Source organism: Narcine bancroftii, chromosome 5, assembly GCF_036971445.1.
Source record: "Narcine bancroftii isolate sNarBan1 chromosome 5, sNarBan1.hap1, whole genome shotgun sequence".
Classification (NCBI taxonomy): domain Eukaryota; kingdom Metazoa; phylum Chordata; class Chondrichthyes; order Torpediniformes; family Narcinidae; genus Narcine; species Narcine bancroftii.
Window position 1 is genome coordinate 240,696,590 of NC_091473.1, and position 25,351 is coordinate 240,721,940.

At 41.1% G+C, this 25,351-nt stretch overlaps 1 protein-coding gene across 6 annotated transcripts in view; it reads right to left on the reverse strand.

Moving 5' to 3' along the window:
* celsr2 (cadherin, EGF LAG seven-pass G-type receptor 2) overlaps nucleotides 1-25,351 on the reverse strand; it is a 278,596-nt gene that overhangs the window by 72,492 nt on the left and 180,753 nt on the right. For all 6 annotated transcript variants that reach the window (XR_011358468.1, XR_011358469.1, XM_069941787.1 and 3 more), the window contains exons 6-7: nucleotides 5,908-6,065; nucleotides 132-295 (exon numbers count right to left, since the gene is read on the reverse strand). Coding sequence is in view for 4 of the 6 variants with exons in the window: in XM_069941787.1 (XP_069797888.1) it covers nucleotides 132-295; nucleotides 5,908-6,065 (322 nt within the window). In the remaining 2 variants the exon portion in view is untranslated. The remainder of the gene's footprint in view (nucleotides 1-131; nucleotides 296-5,907; nucleotides 6,066-25,351) is intronic.

The following is a 25,351-nucleotide window of genomic DNA, read 5'->3' on the forward strand; positions in this document are numbered from 1 at the left end:
GTAAAATGATAGAAGCAGTGGGGATGGGTGGGGCCAGTTTGCATTAGAAAACAATTCTCTTTCAAATGTGGATGTGGCAAAACTGTATGGGAACCTGCCTGCAGCCCCACTGTTTTAGTTTCTTTAATTACCTGTCACAGTGCCATTATTTGCTATGAAATCAGCCATATCAATCTGTTGGTTATCTATTAACAAGTTCTTCATGCAGCCCATAAATTCATGATTCTGAAGTGGAAAGTCTTCTGGCAAGTTTGGAACGCCACCAAGAAGCAGGGGGCCTGTCAAATCCAGGGACCTAAGGGGCAAAAAAAAGGGTCAATAGCAGTCTTTATTTTACTTCTTCTGACATTAACTCCCTCAGTAACAGGCCATGCTTCCTCAGTCTCACACGTTTAGAACCATAGAATATTACAGCAGAAGACAGCCCCTTTAGCCTTTCTCGTCTGTACTGACCTGCACCCAGTCCATACCCCTCCCATCCATGTAACTGTCCAAATGTTTCTTAAATGTTAAAATTGAACCCGCATTCACCACTTCAGCTGGCAGCTCATTTAACACTCCCTATACTCTCTGTGTGAAGAAGTTCCCCCTAAACTTTTCCTCTTTCACCCTTAACCCGTGTCCTCTTGTTTGTATCTCACCTACCTTCAGTGGAAAAAGCCTAGCATTAACTCTATCTCTACCCCTCATAATTTTGCATACCTCTGTTAAATATACCCTCATTCTTCTACACTCCAGGGAATAGTCCTAACCTGTTTCACCTCTCCCTGTAATTCAGTTCCTAAAGTCCCAGCAACATCGTAGTAAATTTTCTCCGTACTCTTTCAAATATTGATACTTTTTCCTGTAGTTAGGTGAACAAAGATGCGCACAATACTCCAAATTTGGCCTCAGCAATATCTTATACAACTTTACCATAATATTCCAACTTCTATAATCAATACTTTTATTAATGAAGGGTGTTATGCCAAATGATCTCTTTACAACCCTATCCACCTGTGATGCCACATTTATGAAACTTGAGCAATAATACAGCAAGAGGAATCAGTGATAAATGTTGAACTGCAAGAACAGACAAAGCACACTCTTGAAATGTTTAGTTCATGGAAAAAAATCTTTATAATTGCATTATGAGAACATCTTGGTTCATTTTGACACATATGTGTAACAAGATGGAGCATAGTGGCAAGTTTGCTAGTCTTTCGCAGTCAGGGCCTTTCAGCAGGTTCAGAACGTCTATGACAGGACTTGCATGTGTTGTGGTGTTGAACACGCTGGCATTCCAATTGGTTTCAGATGGAATTGCTATCATTTAGCCACAAGAACCAGGCTATTGTTTTTTTTTCGATATTGCATGCAAAGTTATAGCAAGCGAAACAAAGAATGTGCTGACGATGGAGAAGGTTCAAAAGGATGATTCCAGGAATGAAAGGGTTACTCTATGAAGAGTGTTTATGGCTCTTGACCTGTATGCATTCTCATTGAAACATTTCAAATGTTGAAAGGAATGGACAGAATAGATGTTGAAAGGTTGTTTCCCTATGGTGAGAGAGTCTGGGACAAGAGGGCACAACTTTAGGCTTGAAGGGAATCCTCTTAGAACAGAATTTATTTTGCCAGAGGGGGTGAAACTGTTGCCACAGGCGGTTGTGGAGGCTAAGACATTGGGCGTATTTAAGGTAGGTCACGTCTCCAGAATGGAGGACCATCACCTTCCCAAGATCGTGTTATATGGCGAGCTCTCCACTGGCCACCGTGACAGAGGTGCACAAAAGAAGAGGTACAAGGACTGCCTAAAGAAATCTCTTGGTGCCTGCCCCATTGACCACCGCCAGTGGGCTGATCTCGCCTCCAACCGTGCATCTTGGCGCCTCACAGTTCGGCGGGCAGCAACCTCCTTTGAAGAAGACCGCAGAGCCCACCTCACTACAAAAGACAAAGGAGGAAAAACCCAACACCCAACCCCAACCCACCAATTTTCCCCTGCAACCGCTGCAACCGTGTCTGCCTGTCCCGCATCGGACTTGTCAGCCACAAACGAGCGTGCAGCTGACATGGACATTACCCCTCCATTAATCTTCGTCCGCGAAGCCAAGCCAAAGAAAGAAAAGAAAAAGAATAGGTTTTTGATTAACCAGGGCATCAAAGGTTTTGGGGAGAAAGCCAGGCAATAGGGCTGAGTGGAAAAATGGGTCAGCTCATGATTAAATGGGGCAGACTTGATTGGCTGAATAGCCTATTTCTGCTTCTATGTCTTACTGTGGCAGATATTTGGAGGGCCTCTTGGATATGGCTGTTTCATATTGAATTGCCTCTATTGACTCTCGTAGCCAACACATACATGACTGATGTAATTATTCAAGTCGTAAAGGCACTCTCCTTTGGGATGGGCAAAATAAAATGAGACAAAGAAGGAAATTAAGCAGAAGAAATATATCTAGAGGACCAGAGTAGGTGATCTTGTCATTACCATATTGATACCAAGTGTGGTTCAAGGAAATAGTCAAAACAAAGAAATTCCAAATATCTGCCTCTGAGATAAATCTCGGTGAACTAATGTAGCAGAACACGTTGAGATTAGCAATAAACCTAATTCAACTGTGTTACAAATTCCTTGGAATGAAATTATGTATGATGTAATATGTCTGAAACTGTGTGGCTAGTGGCATTTCCCTTTGTGGTAAACAGAATTAAACATAAACCAGTGTTCGTCACAATTATGGATTAACGCAGCTGTTCACAATACACTGAAACGTATTATCAATGCACAATATAGTCAGACTGAGAATAACATATGGCAATGTTTAAAGATTGTCTACCTGTGAAGTCACAAGGCTGACCGATTTCACATCAATGCTATAGGAGTCACCGCAGGCATCAAAATGATGTACTTATTATATAGATTTGAAGTTTGCTTCCTTTATTCTTTCCCAACTTGAATTTCAAACCTATCAGCAACATTGACCGCTATCTCTTGTATACTCTGTTCTCTTGGGCATCTCATATTTTTTCCTCACTTTTGGTGAATGTATCTTGAAGAAAAATTCCAGAAAAACTCCACTTCTCCCCCCTCGTTCTTTGACCAACCCCTTTGTGCATCCCTGAAGCTTTTCCGTACGGCACTCTAACCATTTTTCTTCCATACACTGTAACATTTTTGAACACTTTCTACATCTGAGAGAACCAGAAGGAGAATGTATCAGAATCAGTGCATAGAATCTAGGAGTTGGGAAGTAATGATGAAACTGTACAAGACATTGGTGAGGCCAAATTTAGAGGACTGTGTGCAGTTCTGGTCACTGATTTATAGGAAGGATATTAACAAGATCGAGAGAGTGCAGAGAATATTTACAAAAATGTTGCCTGGGTTTCAGCATCTGGAATAGAAGGAGAGATTGAGCAAATTAGGTCTTTATTCTTTGGAACATAGCAGGCTGAGAGGGGATTTGTTAGAGGTGTTTAAGATAATGAGAGGGATAGATAGAGTTGATGTGGAAAGGCCTTTCCCATTGAGAGCAGGAGAGATGGATACAAGAGGTCATGGGTTGAGAGTTGATGGGCAAAAGTTTAGGAGTAACATGAGGGAGAACTTCTTTACTCAGAGAGTGGTTACGGTGTGGAATGGGATTCCGGGAAAGGTGGTGGAGGCAGGATCAATTTTGTCATTTAAGAAAGAGTTGGATAGGTATATGACGGAAGGGGGATGGAGGGATATGGCAGAGTGCTGGTAAGTGGGATTAGAGGAGGGCCCTTGGATCAGTGCGGACTAGATGGGCCAAATTGGCCTGTTTCTGTGCTGTAATTGTTATATGGTTATATGGTTATATTATAACAGGCTGAAAAGTGTATAAATCCTCAAAGCCTGATATCTATCCCAGGCTGCTCTGGAAGGCATCAGAGGAGATTGTGGGGCTCCAAGAGATGTTTTAAAATCTTGGTCACAGAAGAGATGCGTTATGATGAAAGAACAGCAGATGTGGTAACTTTGTTTAAAAGGCCAGTGGAAATAGGCCATTAACATCAGTGGAAAGGAAACTTTTGGAAATAATTTTGAGGGACAGGGTAAATTCGAATTGGAAAAGCAAAGATTAATCAAAGATAGCATGCAAAAATACAATTTGGCTCATTTAATTCAATTTTTAAAAGAAAGTGGATAATGTTCTCCACATGGACTGCAAGTAGATCTTTAATAAGGTCCCACGTGCAAAGTCCAAAAGAACTCATCAAATTTGATCCAAAAATGTCTTGGTAAGAAGAGATAGACAAGATGATGAAGGGTCAATTTTGCAATGAGAAACTTGTGACCAGTGATATACCATAGGGATTGGTGCTGGAACCCTTACTGTTTGTAATATACATGAATTAACTGGATGTGAATGTAGAAGTTATGATTAATAAAATAGCACATGATATGGATTTGTGATATCACTGATAGCAAAGGGGTGATTTTACTAATATTGACGAGTTGATAAAATGGGAAGAATAATGGCAGGTGGAGTTTAATCCTTAAAAATGTGGGATTAGGCATTTTAGGAGGATGAATAAATCTCAAGTGTACACAATGAATGTGTAAAGAGGAACAAAGGGACCTTGTTTGGTGTGTCCAAGGATCCTTGAAGCAGCAACATGTTAAGATGGCATTTGTGATACTTGCCTTCAACAGCCAGGACCTAGGATACTAGAGCAGGAAAGTTAAGTTCCAAATTTGTAAAATGCTATTGTGAGCAGTTCTGGTTGCCACATTATCAGAAGAATGTGATTGCATTGAAGAGAGTGCAGAGAATAATATTGAAATATTCGAACAAATATGGGAGCCTTACATTAAATACAATAGCGAAAACCTACCGGGGACAATCATTACCTAAGTTGATGGAAGGAGAAGGAAAGAAAAGAATGGACTCAGTAGAATTTCTGGTGTATTTTTGTTGAATGACAACATTATCTGACTGGTTTAATGTAACCTAGATTGTATACCTAAAATGGATGGGAGGGGGGGGTGGGGGGTGGCTTGGGAGGAGGGGGGGGGGGAGAAAAAGTCACTGTATATGTGTGAAAAATAAAAAGTGTGTAGCATGGCTAATGTGATTTATGGTGTGAAAAATAAAAAAAATAAGAAAAACAAAAAGAGCTCTGGTTCACTCACCAGGTTTGTGATCTTGCATTTTTGATGTGCTCAACCTTTATTTGATAAAATGATTCGGGATGAGGATGATTCTAAAATTGGTATCGTCTGTGATTATTTAATGGGTGTTTCATGCTATAGAGTTGATGTGCATCTGAGATTGTATAATAAATAAGACTTTTCTATATAAAAAAAAGAGTGCAGAGGAGATTCACTATGATATTGCTTGGAATGCAATATTTCCATTACATGGAGAGATTGGATGGGTTGAGTTTCTTTTTTTGGAGTTGATAAGGCTGAAAGGGTAAATGAAGTAAACTAAATTGCTCGTGGCATTGCAGAGCAGAGGTATACGTAACCAGAGGGCATTTATTTAAGGCAAGGGGTTAAATAGATGGATTTGAAAAACATTTTTTTTCACCCAAAGGACAGCTGAAACCACTGTCTAAATGAATGTACTGTCTAAAGGAGCGGTTGAGTAAGATACTCTTGTCGGTTTTAAGAGATATTTTGATAAGCCTTTGAAATGTCCTGGTACAGAAGGCTATTGAGCAAGTGCTGGAGAATGATTTAAGATCGGTACTTGATGACTGGCAGGCATACAAAGCAATCCAAAGGGTCTATTTCCATACTGAGTGACTCCATGACTTCTCATGCTGGTGCCTGTGGCATATGGCTAAATTTGGAGCCTTCTGTACTGATCAGCTACTCACTGAGTTAAGAGTGGAAGAGAACATTAAAAGAAGATGTAGGAACAAAGAATTTTTGTTTAAAAAAAACCTTACTTTTTTGATCCTGATTGAGTTCCTTGAGCAGAACAGGAATAGTTCCCAATAAGCCGGCCAAAACGCAACGCAACCGAAGTATCACAGTCATCCACCGTAACCACAGCAACTTTCTGTTCAGAAGGACCTTGAGGAACACCAGACTTCCCAATCACAGGCTGTCGAAAAAGAGAACGAGCATATTTTGTGATTTGTTGTGTTGTTATCGGACCATATTTTCTTGAACAAAAATAACAACACTATACATTGCAATTATTCATGCCAGCTGCTTTTGGGATAAATTTTGAATTCTGACCATTTGATTGCCACTTTGCACAGTTCTTCAACTAGCTTCTCAAAATGGCAAGTCTTACTTTGAGCCAAGTGCCAAGGTGCTAAGTTTCAATACATTTTTCATCTCATGGTAACTGAAAGGATTTTGGAAAACATCATTTATTAATTTAGCTTTTATTGTTCATCTTAACTATTTTGGTGTTCCATTGTATTGGAAAGGTGGGTGGCCAATGCTGTGATTGTAGCCTTTATCGTAAAGTCAACCAGCAGTGGAATTTCAGGTTTAATGTATTCTTAATTTTGCCTCTATTCAATACCTGAATGTTAGAAAATTCACCTCAGAGGAAATCAAGACATGAGCCCAAATTCAATCAGTTTTTTGCCACAATGCAGTTCATTACTTTCAACACAAATTACAATATACAACTGCATATTAATTTTTCCTTAATTGATAAATGACATATCATTCAGTATGATCACTGGGAAGTATTGAAGTTTCTGCAACTGTGTGTAGAAAGGGCATGACATATCTTTCTAATTTTTTCGCACATTATTTCATATGGAGAATCCAGACCTGGTGATGGCACGCATTACTTGCGTTAATAAAAGTTAGCGCAAAAGCAAATTCATCCCTTTGGACCAACAGCAATCAACAATTCAAGCAAGTTAATCAAATATGCTGAAAACAATACAGGTGAATGGTATTTGCCACAGTAGTTGAGGCTATTAGTGCATTTATCTGGGAATTTAACAGATAACAATATATCAAAGATCGCTCCTTTATATGTAAGATCTCCCTTCCAGCTTTTAATTTATGCTCACAATTAATCCACAGATTTTCTAAAAATGTTCATGTACTGATTCAGGCTGAAAACTAAGGGTTATTTCTCTGAAAGGCAAGTTCCTTGTTTAAAAAAAAAGGTGTCAAGTCTAGTTACAAGCATAAAAAAACAACAAATATAAATTGCTCCAAAAATAGTAAATGGAACTGGTGTAGTTAGGAACTTGATGGTCAGTATAGACCATGGTGGGCTGAAGGGCCTGTCTCAGTAGGACTCTGTGACAACACCCACCACTGATGTTACAATAATGGGGTCTCTCAAACAAGAATATTTTCTTTAATTTGTACTGCCCCTTTAACTGACAGAACGATTCAATCTGAAATAAAAACCTTCCTCCTTTATTTCGGTGGAAATCTAACATCTTGAAATGCTTACCTTATAAATGCACTATTTCACTTAAAGGCTCTTATTAGTGAAATTCTAATGCTTCCTTAAATCATTATGTGATCAGCTATGCATGACACTGCTCCAATAACCACACCAACCAACACCCCCCCCCCCCTTACGCATCCCCCCACCCCCCCAACAGATCTTTGCCTTTTCAGGACTAAGCAGTTTGCTCAATGTGCAGTATATTTGATTTGTCAGGAACATAAACCTGACAAATGCATTCATGTGGTTATTTGTATTGACAGTTTTCCAACCTTGGACAATCAACCCCATTGGCTCCTTTAATGCCAAACACTGGCAGGTTACATGAACACAGTTTGAGATGATTTAGGGAGAAGTGCTGCTCTGCCTCCCACAGAGAGCAAAGCGATACGAGATAAATCATCTCAAGCTGTGTTTGTGCACTCTGCCCATGGTCTAGGAGCATGAACACAGAAACAGACAGAGCCCCACTGCTATTACACTGCTAGCATTTGAACGTACAAAAGAAGAAAGTGAATGAGTTTACGAAAGAAATTCTAAATTAGTTCATTCTTCATGAAAGTTTTAATCAAAGCTCAAAGGGCATCAAAAGGTTATGGGGAGAAGGCAGCGGAGTGGAAGAATGGATTTGCTGATGACGAATGGCAGAATAGACTCGATGGGCTGAATAGTCTACTTCTATTCCTATATCTTATGGTGTATTGTCTCCCTTTTAGAGAATTAAACAGGACATTGGTTATATTTCATATCCAATCAAAGTTGTCAAAGATCTTTCAAGTGGTCCCAAGATAACTGTATCTAAATGGGCCATCCAAATACAGATGGTGCGAGTCAAACAGAGAGAGAAATTTGAAACTCAATCATTGCATCTATGGATAAACTTTCGTCCCACCCTTCCCTCTGTTTCCCTAGAGGAGTCAGGTTTTCAAGTTGAAATTTTGAAGGCACCCTCAAGAGATACTTAAGCCAAATGGAGTTCCTGACAGTGTTGGGAGATGTAATGGTGAGCGGATTGGTGGATCACTGGAAGACTGGGACATGTTCCGTTTTTCACTATTGATGGAATCCTCAGGCACTTTTGCACAGTTGCTGAGAAACAGAAAATTTACACACATTTTCTGCTCCGCTGGCAGTGTAAAAATATTCTCACGGAACTTATTTGCTAATTTCCATCCTGTAATTTTTCCACCAAGACCCTTACACGTTTTTAAGGAACAGCTACAGTTTAAATTGATGGCTGGCATTCCATAAGAAACTGGGCTCATGAATACGAGGTTCACCTTCTGACAAACTAAAACAACACAGGAAGGCAGTGGAAAAGTGCTTAGAAAAAGTGTTATGAAAACGACACCTCTGGAGGTAAGTATGCAATTTATTTTTTTTTTTTACAGAATTTTTCCTTTATTTCTGTGTAAAAATCATAATTGATATACTTGGCATCTTTTCACTCCACCACATCCATGAGCCAAGGATATACTCGGTTAACTTCACATGCCAGTCCTTGGCTTACACTCCTGAAGATTATGAGATTTTATGTGTTCAAAGTTGATAAGGGGTTCAATCTTCACCACTCTTGGACACAGTGAGTTAAAGACTCCCAACACTCTGAGTAAAAACAATTTTTTCTCAACTTTTCTCCAATCTTCTAGCTAATTAAATTAAATCGAACACCCCTCCTTTTCTGTTTACTTTGTCTGGGCTTTCATTCCTTAATTCAATTTTGCTTCCATCTCCTTTGTTTAAAGGAAAAAGCAATCCCCATCTTGAAAATTTCTCCTAACAACTTGATAAATCTTTAAGACTTCTTGTGGAGAGAGGAACGCGAGAAGGACCCCTTTCACTTACATATGGAGATGAAGCAATTTTTACCAGTGTGCTAACTGCCTGATAATAAACCTGGAAAGCATTGTCAAATACTTCATCTTGAACAGAATTATCCTTTAAAACATCTAAAAGTGAAAATAAATTTGCTGCTGGACTTCAGTGAACAAGCATTGCCGACAGAACCTTGGAAGGAATTAAGCAGTTCAAAAGTTTGCAGGTCCAAACATTTCAAGTCCTTTGTTGTGCAGGTCCTTTTTTTTATTCTCCGAGCATCCCAATACAACACTACCCAGGCCTCCTACAGACAAAAGCATTCTTCAACTATCAGATCATCCTTTCACCAGCCAGCAGCCTCCAATGGCAACTGACTAAGCTAAATGTTTTTTCAGACTGAACAAAGACCAATTCAATGGAAATGATAATCCGAGGAAAATTTATTTTTATTGTTGGCATTGAAAAGAGTGAAGAAATTAATTCTAAGAGGGAAGTGGAGAGATTTTAAATGTCCAGAAGTTTTCTTCATAAGCTAATTTTTGACATTTTGCCAAACAATGCCATTTTATATTTGGCAATCAAGCATTTCATGCACAATTTGCCATCTTGTGTTATGAACGGAGTCCCAAATGGCTTCCTCCTTTTTAGATTCACACCTATATACACAAACACATCTGTTTTTTGTCAGTTAAATTAGCTAATTTGAACTGAAAGATGTCCAGTTCAAATGCAAGTAATTTTATCTTGAGCAAGATTCAAGATATTAAAATTAGCTTCATAGTAAGGCATTAAAAGAAGAAAAATGAACTACAATCGTTGCTTGCAACCTTTGTCTATAAACTTCTAATGGGTAGATGGCATATGATGAGGACAGTTCTATATGTACCTACTGGACTTGTATAGTCCTCCAATAGACACATGCAAATGTACACACGTGTAAATGTATTTGGACAAGATAATGGCTTGGATTTTGAGCTGGGGAGGTGGGGTGGTGGGGAGGAATGATGCTAGCTGAAACACATACCAACATCCGCATTTCTGTGCATGCCAGTGCCATTGGGAATTTACAAAGGCTGCACTCAGCATTTCTTTGTTGGCTGCACTCTGACATTGAACTTCCAGTGCGGAAGAGCGAAGCACACTAAATGTCCTTCACTCATGACAAGAACACACAGCCCGTGTCAGGTGAACAGAGGCATAACTAATTATTCCATTGTTGCTTTAATGGAAGGAGATCACTGAGAGAGCTTGTTTTTGAGTTAAAATACTTCCATTTTTTTTCCTGAATATCCGACTGACAAACAAAAACGTGTTTCATTTTTTAAAAAATTTTCTGGGTGTTTTATAGAACACTTTAGGTTATTTCTTTTCAAATGTTTTTAAATGTTTCTCAAGATCTTGGAAACATGTTTTAAAGCTTCAGAAGGTGTGGCAGGCTGTCGTCACTTTGCCTCCATGGGTGGGGTGGGTTTTGCCTGCTTCTGCTTGATCCCATTCCACTGTAGGTGGTGTTTTTTGGTGCAGGAGGACATTTTTGGTGCAATTGGCTCCTTTTGTCAACCGCCATGACCACCAGCACCCCAACCCATCCCCTGCTTCACCCCCCCCCCCCCCCACCTTCTTGTGATTACATTATGGCATGGAAGGTTTGATTTATCTGACAGGGCTTCGCAACACTTCCAACTTCTTCCTGGGAGGACCACTAGAGGTAATCAAGAATTCCCCACCCACCCCCCCCACCTCACCCTGGTAACAGTATGACAGACTAACTGTACTCATAGAACACCACACAGTTCAGGCCATTGGAATAAGCCTACATCTGCAGAACTGCACAACAGCAAGAATGCCAAGAGAGGCAGTGTTAAAAATACTGATGAGCAAAGTTCATAGAAACTTGAGATGCAAGTTTCATTTCTCATCCTATCTATTTCAGTAGTACAAAAAGGTGAACAGAATAAAGTTTGTTGAATGTCTCATTTACCTGAACTGTGCAGGCACTCCCTGCATTACATTAGATCATGTTATGGAACATCCCCCTTGCAGAATTCACTATGAAAAAATCTGGGCTACAGCATAAAAATGCACAAGAAATTTGTGGAAAACAGAAATAAACATTTTTGTCACCATGCAGATGACATGGTTTTGCGTTCTGGAAAATGGTGAAACAGACCATTTTCTATGAATGCAAGCCCCCCCCACCACCACCTCTCAAATAACAGTGAGGGGGTGATTGTAATTAGATACTAGAACTTCCTGTATCCAAGCATATTATTGGAGAGGCAAATACCGGTAAAGCAAAAATGAAATGAAATGCTGGGCCAATGTAGGGGAAACTGAAGTCAAGTGAGAAATCATATCGCCTTTTGCACATGATCTTACTGGTCTGCCAGAATTCAACCTACTGTATGTTTGTTGCTCTGCAAGCAGAGGCAGCATGGTCATTTATTTGATTTCAGACAAAGAATTAAATTTTCTATAGTAAAAAGACATGGGCAGCTATAGCTTTAATCTTGTGGCTTTTATCCATTGACTGCCTTTTACACAGATTGAACCCAGAGGTCATGAGTTAAGAGTTAAAGGGCAAAAGTTTAGAAGTAACATGAGGGTGAACTTCTTCATTCAGAGAGAGGTGGCTGTGTGGAATGAGCTTCCAGAAGAAGTAGTGTGGCAGGGTCCATTTTGTCATTTAAGGAAAAATTGGATATGCATGGGAGGGAAATGGAGGGTTATGGGCAGGGGGCAGGTAGGTGGAACTAGAGGAGAGTATTTAGCTTGGTGCGGACTAGAAGGGCCGAAATGGCCTGTTTCCATGCTGTAATTGTTATATGGTTATATGTTATATGGTTATAATCCATGTATGACTTTACTCAATCAGAGACACCTAATTTGGAAAATATAATTAGATAAGTGCTTGCGTTTATATTAAAAGGGAACAGACCCACTTCCATTTTCTTTTCCTTGAATGACTAGTTTAGAGATGCACTGAAGCATTTTACTCAGGCTTCAAATTGCCCTTGTACATTGCAGCGATGAGAGCTCCTCACAGGTTAATTAGAGCTGCTTTGTAGATGACAGTGGGAATGCAATATTTAAAAAAAAAGCAATGAAAGATTTCCCTTTGGAATGTAATTTATGGATTATTCACAATGTGACATGGGAGTGAAACTGAATTTGTATTTGACAACAAAGATTTTTATACTAAACATTTCTGAATCAATAAATCGTCCAATTAACAATTTAAAATGCTGATTTCCATTTGTAATTTTTCATTGTTTTGATCTGATGGTGAGAGATTAAAGAATAAATATCAGTTCAAACATCTCTGCCTCACAATTACATCATTTCCATCATTCATCTATGAAGTTACAACCTTACATTATGCTACATTTGAAGCATAGTATTTTAATGTTCTTTTGCTTGGATGTACCAGGGAAAAAAAAGGTGTTCGGTGGGGGCTTTTTGTCAGGAACAATAGTTAATTGGCAGCTGTCAACTTTCATTCTGCAATACAAACTGCAAGTATGCTAAATGGAGAAGTGAAATGTGAAGACTGCCAAATGCAAGGATGTTACAATTTTACCTCATTATGAACCATTAAATTAAAACACTAATTGAATGCAAGTGCCTTTCCAGCAGAAGCTTTCTCCATGCCCCTCCCTGGCAGTCAGCTTCAGGAATTAAGCCAGCTATCACTTCTCATAATTTCAATAGTATGTATCTTTGTTAATTGGTGTTATCCATATATTTTTCTTGTAAATGTTCCATGGTGAAGATTATATCTATTGATGAATAGAATCCTTATTGTTTTCCCATTGGGAAGAGGTGCTCGAGGAGAGCCCTTGTAATGGCATTTGCTGTGGTAGAAAGCAATGAGACACCCTCCATGCTACTAATTGGTCTCCTTTCCTGAAGATCGTCTCTCCAAGATCCCCAGGCAGATGAGGGAGATTATAGATACACACCAAAATAACTTGTTCATTTTGTTTCAGTCTCACTAAAATCTTTGACTACATCAACCAAGGATCGTGCTAAGAGGAATGCTTCAAATTTGGCTGACCCTCAAGATTCATCGTGATTCTGCATTTGCTATACTATGATGTGGAAACCATAACCTTAATAAACACAATCCCAGTGGGCACTGTGCTCAAATCATGGCTGTTATGAGAATTGGAGAGTTAAAAATGTTCCATCCAATTATTCATAACCATTCTTCCCCATCTTTCTTGATCCATCTCACCAATAAGGATGAAGTAGAGGGATAGGTTAGTAAGTTCGTGGATGATACAAAAGTTGGAGGTGCTGTGATATGTCGGAGATTACAACAGTAATAGAGACAGGATGCAGAATTTGGCGGGACAGTGTCAGTTGGAGTTCAATCCCGCTAAGTGGGAGGGGATGCATTTGGAAGGTCACAATTGAAGGCAGAGATTATTGGTAGGATACCTAACTGTGGGGAAACCATAGATCTCTCAAGGTTGCTGCGTAGGTAGATAGGATAGATAAGAAGGTCTATGGAATGCTGGGCTTCATTAATGGGAGGAATGAGTTTGGGGTCATGAGCCAATGTTGCAGCTCTGTGAAACTCTGGTGAGACAACACTTGAAATACTGTAATCAGCTCTGGTCACCTCATTGGAGGAAGGATGTGGAGGCTGTAGAGGAGATTTATCAGGGTGCTACCTGGATTGGAAAATATGTCTCATGAGGTAAGTTTAGCAGAGCTAGTTCTTTGCTCTTTGGAGTGAAGGAGAATGAGAGATGACTTAATAGAGGTCTACAAGATTATGAGAGGCATAGATAAGGTAGACAGCCACCACCTTTTATCCAGGACAGGAGTAGCAAACATTTGTACAAAGTGAAAGGAGGAAAGTTTAGGGGAAACATCAGCGGTAAGTTTTTTTTTTACACAGAAATTTGTGGGTGCCTGGGATGCATTGCCCAGGGGTGGTGGCAGAGGCATTTATAAGTCTATTAGATAGGCACATAGATGAAACAAATATAGAGGGTTATGGGTTAGTTTTAGGGTGGGTAGATATTTATTGGTTGGCATAACATCGTGGACTGAAGGGCTCGTACAGTGCTGTAATGTTCTATGTTACCCACCGAAGGGTAATTAAACCACTAGAATTGATATCATCACAATCTCAAATTATAATAAGTGCATAGTCAGAACTGAGCTCCAGGGCATCACTAACTCCTTAACTGAAAGGATGGGGTCTACATTAAATATCTGAAAGTAAAAGGTCTTCTACCTCTTGGCTTTGCCGCAAATCATTGGTTTCCAACAATGATCCACGGTGAGGCTCTGGAATAAATGGTACTGGCAAAATTCCCACCAATTAGAAGAAACATTCTCACAGGTGAGAAAGGCATGGGTCAAAGGGAGAAACAGTAAAAATATCAGTGAAAAGTTTTCAAACAGCAAATTAAAATTTTTAAACATCATGATTAGAGAATTGGAGAGTTAAAAAATGTTCCATCCAATTATTCATAACCTACAAACACCCAAAAATCTGAAATTCATACAGTAACTTATGAAGCTAATAAATTCATACAATAATTATTTTTGTTGTTACAGTAAAACCCTTGGTATCCAGCACCTATGGGAATGGTAGATTCCAGATGTGTATTTTCCGGTTGTTTGAGGCTCACTGTTACAATGCCTAACTAATACACCTGCATTAAGAATAAACAGTTTTAAAGACAAAAATACTGTTCTGTACTTACACTGAACAAACTTCAAATGTATGAATATATAAGCCTTATGCATTTTACTTTATTTTTCAGTCACATTCTTTGCAAACATTTAACCATCGCTGCATCTGCAGGTCCCTCCCCTTCCACAACATCGTCGAAAAGACGAACAAAAACATTATAGATAATTAACCCCCTCCTCCCAAGGTTTACAGATAAATCTCTGAGTGGGGTGACTTTTACTAAGCAGGGATAAGAAGACACTTTAAGAGAGTCAACCCAACGGCGAGTGGCATCAACCAGCGATTCCATTACTGTTTCACGACTATTCAAACAGCTGCTGCGAGCAAAGCATGACCAAGGCACTTCACTGACTGAATATTTGCTCCCATCCTCACCAAAGATTTGTGTGTTACTTCAGAAAAAAATGACTTTTACAATTTTAAATGCGCATTTTTATCTATTTTTTTCTTATTTATTTTCTTCAATTTTTTTTGCCAGTTTCTTGAGGCTGCCAGTTGCTAGAATTCTAGAAGCCAGGGGATTTTACTGTATATCGTTTCTTAGCATGTATTCACTTGTGACACAAATTTAATATACACATTTTAAACATTTGTATACTCAAAGATATCATGGATCAAATATCCAAATTTTTTTTTGTAATCCTGCTTAATCCCAAGGAGTTCAACCTTGAGATCAACCATACTTTGGAAAAGTAATGAAAGTTAACTTGATGATGGTTATTCAGTTACGCAGTGGAAATGTGCACAAAGCCTTTCATGGCATAAGCAAACTTTAATCTCTATCAGGCAGAAGTGCATCTTCAACATCAGGCAAAAAACCATTTTTGAATCAAATTCTTCGCAAAAGAAGAATTAAGTTGGTTTTTAATTTTAACAGAAGCTTCCCCATGAATAGAATTCACATTTAAATTAGCACTTTAAACTTGAACACATTTTAGAACATCGGTATAAAGCCAGAAAGAGTGCATCAAACTACAACAAAATATTGAACATTGACGTATTTAATTTAGACAAACAGCACAGTAACAGGCCTTTCTGGCCCATGAGTCCCTGCCGCCCTAAAACCCAAATGAACCTACCTCCTCCTGTATGTTTTGAAGGGTGGGAGGAAGCCAGAGCATCTGGGGAAAACCCATGCAGACACGGGAAGAATGTACAAATACGTTACAGACAACACGGAATTCGAACCCAAGTCACCAACACTGTAATAGCGTGCTCTCTCTGCAACGCTAACCATTGCTGCCTTGCACATTCAATTAATCTGGCATTTGGAACTATGAAATACCTAGCCTGTCACATTCTTGTCAAGTTGAAGGAGGCCTCGGGGGGAGCAATGGGTTGCCCTGCCTGTGGTCATTATAAATAACTGCTGTTTTCATTCAGTCCTCGGAGCAACAGATTGAAAACCTCTTTTCATGAGGGAGTTCTGCACAGAATGGCAACGACTGTGCACTATTGTGGTATTAGTGCCAGATAATGAGTGACCGGCGCATGAGAGTGAGGTGGAAGGAGACAATCAGTACTTCTTCGGAGGAACCGTGTGCAAAAATAGAAAGAGGGAGGAAGAGAAAAGGAGTTTGGCAGCCAGCTGTGACCCATCCAGCTGTGCATTGAGGAGACATTGCACTCCATTGCGTTGCCATGGCTTCATCAATGTGATTTTCGGCTTTCTGTCTCATCACTGTTGGCATCCAATCAGAGTCCTTCAGTTGAATACTGAATTTTTTTGCCATCTCTGCCCTGCTAAAACCATTGATTGCCGTGGAATCTTTTAACTTAAATCGAAAGAGATCTGCAATTCTGCATCACCGTCTCGACACATCCTGCTTTGTGTGTGTTTTTTTTTTCAGAAAAGCTTTCCAGTTTTCAAAGGCTAAGTTTTAATCTCAATAAATACCCCATTCAACTGTCATTGAAAACAGGAGCTTAAATCTACAGAATTACAAAAAGTATATTTATAGAATTCTTTGCAATTGCTTTGGTAGCCCTTGGTGGCAAAATTATTGGATAAACACCATGGTCTTCCCAGAGCAGATGCATCCAGAAATCTTACGGGGAAATCTCTGGATGATCATATATACAAAACTATTAATTAGAACATACAAATCTTTATCAGTATTCCATTTACATAATGTAATAAATTATAGGTATTCCATTCAACATTCAATTGATGAACTGGTGTTTGACAGTGACAGATGGTTTGGGCTATGCATCCTCGTCTTACATTAACTTATAGCAAATAGCAAACCGATCTTTGTACATATGAATATTTTATATTACACTCATGCATTTCCCCAACCATTTCAATGCATCAAGTGTTGTTTTTCAAGGTATGAAGAGTTTCATTTCATAAATCAAGGAATGCTGTAGGCAAACTGATCTGCAATGTGTCAATGTTCATTCTCTCCATGCTTTCCTTCATCTCTTTCTATTTACATCTGCTTCAGACAGATTAGCTGCGATTAACAAACCTTCAATCCACTCCACCCCCTCCCCTCCACTGCCACTAACTCCCAGAACTTGTGTCATTCATTCTCCTTGTGTCTCCACCCTATCGCAGACATTTCCCTTTGTTCTCCTCTCCACTTCTCTTGTCTGTAACTTTTATTTTCAACTTTTCTTTGTTTTCTGCTGAAAGGTTTAACTGTTTCTCTGTCCACTCTGAGCAGCATTTCATTTTTATTTCAGATTTCCAGTATCTGGGCTCAGTTGCTTTTTGAAAAATTAAACAAACAAGCTGCCAACCGAAGTGGTGAATGCAGGCTCAGTTTTAACATTTAAGCAAAATGTGGACAGGTGCATGGACGGGAGGGACACGAGGGCTATGGATTGGGTGCAGGCCAGTGGGACTAGGCGGAATAATAGTTCGGCACAGACTAGAATGGCAAAAAAAAACCTGTTCACTGTGCTGTAATATTCTATGCTTCTAAAAGACTGCATATAAGGGATACACTTCTCCAATGTTCCTTATCACACAGGACAAAATAAAGACCAAAAGAAGCAGAAACACCTTTAAAATCCTAAAGGCTCTTCCGACAAGTAGGACGACTTTCAGAAACAACCTTAATCTTTTTAAACTTGCTCTGATTTCAAGGCTAATGAGTTTTCAAAATTATTGAAATATACAGGAGTGTGGGAATTTCAGAAATCTAATGTTTCACAATAACATCATTGAACCCAAACATATTTACCAAGGGAGAAATTCCTTTCAGAAAAAAAGCATTCTTCATCCATACTGAAAATGGACCTGTGATCAGTAGATGGGAGACTGGTTTGTATGTGTGGTGAAGGGTTGGCAAATTCATAAACATCTCATTTTCAGAATCGCACCCTCCAAAGTGATGAGGGTAAACTGATGATGAGATGTGATTCAAAGGGATTAGATTTCAGATTTATTGTCAGAATACGTACATGAGATCGCATACAACTCTGAGATTCTGTTTCCTGTAAATAGAACACTTATTGGTAGTGGAAAAAAAATTCCTCCACAACATACACATATAAACAAATAAAGAAATGTAAAAAAACTGACTGTGCAGTACAGGCAAGATAAAACAACAATAAAGTGCAAAAGTAGATGCTGAATAAACCAGCTGAGTTTCTGTGATTGTGTTTTTACTACAATCACAGCTCCTGCAGCTTATCGTGTTTCTCTCAGTTCTTAAATGAGTCCCTGATTAAGTTTGCTGTTGAGGAGTCTGATGGTGGAAGGCAGCAGTAACTGTAGAACACAGCATTGCTGTCTAACGAGCTGCTACATGTACCTTAGAATTTGTTTCTCCTGGGCCCTTGAACTCACAGGAGTTCAAATTCAATGGAGTGCGGCCAATTCTGCTCTATGCCCCTGAGAAATGGTGAACTTGCCAGCTCCCTACATGATTATAACTTGAAAAAACATCATAAAAGTCTTTTTTTAATACTTCAAGCAGCTGTGCAATATGATATCAAAAAGTAGCACATTTGTACATGAATGGTGTTGATTTTCTCTGGCATCAGGCAGATGTCAAGGGATTAATTTGTCCTTCTGCATTCTCACCCTGAGAATCATTCTTCCTGTAAATCTAAATTGTGAACATCAGCAAGCTAATTCTCAATGGAAGCATCACAACCAAGTTCAATATCACTTGCTGGGACAAATCATTGGTTGTAATTAGAAGCAATAACAATGTCTGATTTGATTCTTCTCCCAGCACAAGGCTAAAGAGGTTAATTGCACAAGCCTTCTCAAAATCCTGATTGCAGTTAAACTGTTACACAGGTGCTGAACACAGCTTGGGAATTTTCTGGTCTGGGTCAGTTCCACTTTCAACATTGATTCAATGAATCAAGAGAGGATTTATGAATATCGGTGTCATTTTGAAAGCATTCCAACTGGCACCAAATCAGACAAATATCTCAAACAACTCTGGACCCTTGGGGTGGGATTTCCTAGCTTGTTTTTCTCTAGCTTGTGATTATTCACCTGTTTGTTTCAATAGAAGAAAATAGGTCGGGAAATGGAAAGACAATAAAAACCCTTACATTCTGTGCTTCTGAACTGGGTGGCAACTGAATTGTACTGCAGAATATCACAAGATACCTATTTACACCCACGACTTGTTCCAGAATGCCAGAGTGCTTTTGAACAAGCTGCAAGTGCTTGGAAATTCAGGAACCATGATTATTTGCTTCCCTTATACCTTCCCTGGCAATCTCGATCAATTGATTGCTAATTTGCAGGCCTCTTGAATTCAAAGGGTTTCAGGGTGCAGCACAGTTAGGGAAGCAGTTAACGTAATGCTGTAACAGCACCAGTGTTCCAATCCGGCGCTGTCTGAAAGGAGTTTGTATGTTCTCTCCATGACTACGCAGATTTCCTCCAGGTGCTCCGGCTTCCTCATACTGTTCGAAACAGACCGGGATTGGAGGTCAATTGGGCAGCAAGGACTTGTGCACTGAAAGGGCCTGTTACCAAGCTATATGTCTATATTTTAAAAATTTAAGAGCCAAATCTCATCAATGCAGTTTCGATAATTTGCATTTATGGAGATATAAGGGCAAATTTATCAAATAGCTCATCATATCAAAGGCTGTTTTCTTACCCAAGACATTTCTTTTCTTGTCAGCCAAACAAAAATAATGGCAGGTCTTTAATTCTAATCTTAGAACAAAATTATGCTTATTTTTTAAAATATATGCTTCATGAGTCTTAAGTAACATCACCAGCTTAAAGATCCAAAGAACAATAAACTAGAGTGCTTTTTTTAAATTTAATAGCTGGTCCCCAAGGTTTTTCTTTAAATCCCTCCTGGTTTAAAAGAAACATTTTTACCTTTTATAAGATTAATAGAAAGCATCTGATGTGAACTTTGTCAATTTTGATAAAGCAAACTCAGATAAATAATTAAAAGGATAATATTTTAGGTTTGTCGTCTGTTTCATTTTAATGGATGAGAATTGTTTTCATTAAATCACTTTGGGAAGGAAATACTAATTACTTTTTAAAACATTCTTAATACAATTTATTTTGCTTCTTTCCTGTCCACATTTTTTTTGTTTTACTCTCATGTTTTGGTTATTTTCTTTCTTTTGACTTCAGCTCATTGTCTTACAGATTTTATGCATATCTAAGATGATTATCAGCCAACTGTAAACATTTCCTTTGCAATTATTTGATTTACCAGGGTTGCATTCAACACCCTTTGCCAGAAGGTCAGATTACTGAAGTAAGTGAATTCACATACTGTAGCTGTAATTATAATAGTTTCTGTCATCTCCCGCCTCCATCCCAAATACGTAGTAGAACAGGCTTATCTTTTTTTTTGTTTAAACCCTCTAACCATTCCAACATGTCTAATTGCATTTTATTAGATAAGTTCACATAAATTAAAAAAAGGTCCAAAGCTTCATTTTTTCTCTACGCTTCCTCGTGAGCACTTTTTAAAATAAATCAGTTTTAAGTGAGCACATTTTCTTTGGGCACCTGCCTACATTCAGCTCATACTTAGAAACGGTGGTTATGTATCTTTACGTACACCGATTGGCCTGCTGAGTTTCTCCAGCATTGTGCTTTTACATCAATCATGATGTCTGCAGACTTTCATGTTTTACTTCTTTTAAATGGGCTTCTGTTCCCAGACTCTTACTCTGTGGAAGTAAGGCTATATAGAGCATAGGAAGTATATGGCTATGGAACACCAATACAGCCACTAACTTTCACCTGTGCAGCCTGAATGCTCTTCTGTTGTGAACTTCAACACTCAGCCTTTTGGTGGAAATACACAACCAGAGCAAGTTTAACTCTTTATCGAGGTTCAAATTTCTGATACCTACTGCTGAGAGGGCCGGGACACATTTCACTTCCATTCAAAACGCGTGAGAGCTAAAATATCCAATCTGGTATTTTTGGGAAAAAAAAATCACATTGACATTCCATCAAATGCAAAGTTACTTATCAGAAAGAATGATTTCCTATAATTTCCCAAAAAGTCCTGTTTCAGGCCAAGAAAATTTAAAAAAAAAACTCTCTTCCGTGTGTCCTTGCACAATAGCAAAAGGAAACACAATCCTTCAACACCACGCAAGGGGACTGAAGTTCACATTCCATGCATGCTCATAGCCTGTGAAAGGAAGAGTTCTTTTAGTGTTCATATAATATGGACTTGGCTGGGACGTGGCAGCGAGGTCCTTGGGTTGTAGGTTTTATATCGGAGTGGCCTTCTCCTATGCAGGTTTCTTACCCGGGCTGGAGGGGTCTGCCTCCCCTCCTAGGTCGGTCCATACTGCCCGGACCGGGGCCGAGGCCGCCGCAGCTCTCCCTGTGCCCGGACTGGGGTCGCCGCCTCCCACTCTTTGCCCGGATCGGGGCCTCCGCCTGCCTCACTCGACCGAGGCTGGGGACGCCATCTCCCCCTTGCTCCTGCATTGGCGACTTCAGGGGTTTCTACGAGGCTCTAAAGGCTGTGTACGGCCCCTCAGACTTTCACGGCACACGAACCATGGGTGTAAAGGGTGGGGCCAGTACTGCGCGCACTGCACTCCACCTAAAAGCTCCTTTGCGCAGGCCCGAGGACAGGTCCACGTCCTCCCCCTCCACGTCCTCCCCCTCAAAAGATGCTCACAAACTCAAGCTAGCATGCTGGAACATCAAAACCATGCTAGACAAGGCTGACAGCCACCGACCTGAACGTCGGTCTGCCCTCATTGCACATGAACTCCTCAGACTTGACATCGACATAGCCGCTCTCAGTGAAGTCCGCCTGGCAGATGTAGGCAGCCTCCAAGAACGCGGCGCGGGCTACACACTCTACTGGTCTGGCAAGCCTTCGGATGAACGACGCCTATCTGGTGTAGGCTTCATGGTCAAGAACTTCATTCCCTCCAAACTCGAAAACCTTCCGACAGGCCACTCGGACCGAATCATGTCCATGCGACTCCCCCTTCAAAACAAGCGTTGCATCACCCTCATCAGTGTCTATGCTCCAACCCTCCAGGCAGAACCAGCAGAAAAGGACAAGTTCTACACTGACCTGCACAACCTCATCCAACGCACCCCTACAGCCGACAAGGTTGTCATCCTTGGCGACTTCAACGCTCGCGTCGGCAAAGACTCAGAAACCTGGCCAGGAATCCTGGGCAAGCATGGCGTCGGCAAGTGCAACGACAATGGGCGCCTCCTGTTGGAGCTCTGCGCAGAACAGCGGCTTGTCATTACAAACACCCTTTTTCAGCAGAGGGACAGCCTTAAGACCACCTGGATGCATCCCCGATCCAAACACTGGCACCTCCTGGACTACATCCTGGTGCGAGAAAGTGACAAACGAGATGTGCTCCACACCAGGGTCGTGCCCAGCGCGGAATGCCACACTGACCACCAGCTGGTTCGCTGCAAGCTCAACCTTCACTTCAAGCCAAAGCCCAGGAACAGTAAAGCCCCCAGAAAGAGGTTCAATGTTGGAAACCTGCAGTCAGACGAAGCGAGAGGAAACTTCCAGGCAAACCTCAAAGCAAAGCTCGACGATGCAACCCGCCTCATGGACCCGTCCCCTGAAACCCTCTGGGATCAGTTGAAGACTACCATACTGCAATCCACTGAGGAGGTACTGGGCTTCTCCTCCAGGAAAAACAAGGACTGGTTCGACGAAAACAGCCAGGAAATCCAGGAGCTGCTGGCAAAGAAGCGAGCTGCCCACCAGGCTCACCTTACAAAGCCGTCCTGTCCAGAGAAGAAACAAGCCTTCCGTCGCGCATGCAGCCATCTTCAGCGCAAACTCCGGGAGATCCAAAATGAGTGGTGGACTAGCCTCGCCAAACGAACCCAGCTCAGCGCGGACATTGGCGACTTCAGGGGTTTCTACGAGGCTCTAAAGGCTGTGTACGGCCCCTCACCCCAAGTCCAAAGCCCACTGCGCAGCTCAGACGGCAAAGTCCTCCTCAGCGACAAGATCTCCATCCTCAACCGATGGTCAGAACACTTCCAATCTCTTTTCAGTGCCAACCGCTCAGTCCAAGATTCCGCCCTGCTCCAGCTCCCTCAACAGCCCCTAAGGCTAGAGCTGGATGAGGTCCTCACCCTGGATGAGACATATAAGGCAATCGAACAACTGAAAAGTGGCAAAGCAGCAATCCCCCCAGTGGTCTGGAAGGCTGGCGGCAAAACTCTGCATGCCAAACTGCATGAGTTTTTTAAGCTTTGTTGGGACCAAGGAAAACTGCCTCAGGACCTTCGTGATGCCACCATCATCACCCTGTACAAAAACAGAGGCGAGAAATCAGACTGCTCAAACTACAGGGGAATCACGCTGCTCTCCATTGCAGGCAAAATCTTCGCTAGGATTCTACTAAATAGAATAATACCTAGTGTCGCCGAGAATATTCTCCCAGAATCACAGTGCGGCTTTCGCGCAAACAGAGGAACTACTGACATGGTCTTTGCCCTCAGACAGCTCCAAGAAAAGTGCAGAGAACAAAACAAAGGACTCTACATCACCTTTGTTGACCTCACCAAAGCCTTCGACACCGTGAGCAGGAAAGGGCTTTGGCAAATACTAGAGCGCATCGGATGTCCCCCAAAGTTCCTCAACATGATTATCCAACTGCACGAAAACCAACAAGGTCGGGTCAGATACAGCAATGAGCTCTCTGAACCCTTCTCCATTAACAATGGTGTGAAGCAAGGCTGTGTTCTCGCACCAACCCTCTTTTCAATCTTCTTCAGCATGATGCTGAACCAAGCCATGAAAGATCCCAACAATGAAGACGCTGTTTACATCCGGTACCGCACGGATGGCAGTCTCTTCAATCTGAGGCGCCTGCAAGCTCACACCAAGACACAAGAGAAACTTGTCCGTGAACTACTCTTTGCAGACGATGCCGCTTTAGTTGCCCATTCAGAGCCAGCTCTTCAGCGCTTGACGTCCTGTTTTGCGGAAACTGCCAAAATGTTTGGCCTGGAAGTCAGCCTGAAGAAAACTGAGGTCCTCCGTCAGCCAGCTCCCCACCATGACTACCCACATCTCCATCGGGCACACAAAACTCAAAACGGTCAACCAGTTTACCTATCTCGGCTGCACCATTTCATCAGATGCAAGGATCGACAATGAGATAGACAACAGACTCGCCAAGGCAAATAGCGCCTTTGGAAGACTACACAAAAGAGTCTGGAAAAACAACCAACTGAAAAACCTCAGAAAGATAAGCGTATACAGAGCCGTTGTCATACCCACACTCCTCTTCGGCTCTGAATCATGGGTCCTCTACCGGCATCACCTGCGGCTCCTAGAACGCTTCCACCAGCGTTGTCTCCGCTCCATCCTCAACATACATCGGAGCTCTTTCATCCCTAATGTCGAAGTACTCGAGATGGCAGAGGTCGACAGCATCGAGTCCACGCTGCTGAAGATCCAGCTGCGCTGGGTGGGTCACGTCTCCAGAATGGAGGACCATCGCCTTCCCAAGATCGTGTTATATGGCGAGCTCTCCACTGGCCACCGTGACAGAGGTGCACCAAAGAAAAGGTACAAGGACTGCCTAAAGAAATCTCTTGGTGCCTGCCCCATTGACCACCGCCAGTGGGCTGATATCGCCTCAAACCGTGCATCTTGGCGCCTCACAGTTTGGCGGGCAGCAACCTCCTTTGAAGAAGACCGCAGAGCCCACCTCACTGACAAAAGGCAAAGGAGGAAAAACCCAACACCCAACCCAACCAACCAATTTTCCCCTGCAGCCGCTGCAACCGTGTCTGCCTGTCCCGCATCGGACTTGTCAGCCACAAACGAGCCTGCAGCTGACGTGGACTTTTACCCGCTCCATAAATCTTCGTCCGCGAAGCCAAGCCAAAGAATATGGACTTGGCAAGAAACTGGCCTACTCCAAGAAAGAGCAAAAGATTTTTTAAAAGTTCACATAATGCTACCTCATGAATGCTAAATAAGTACCTGTTCCA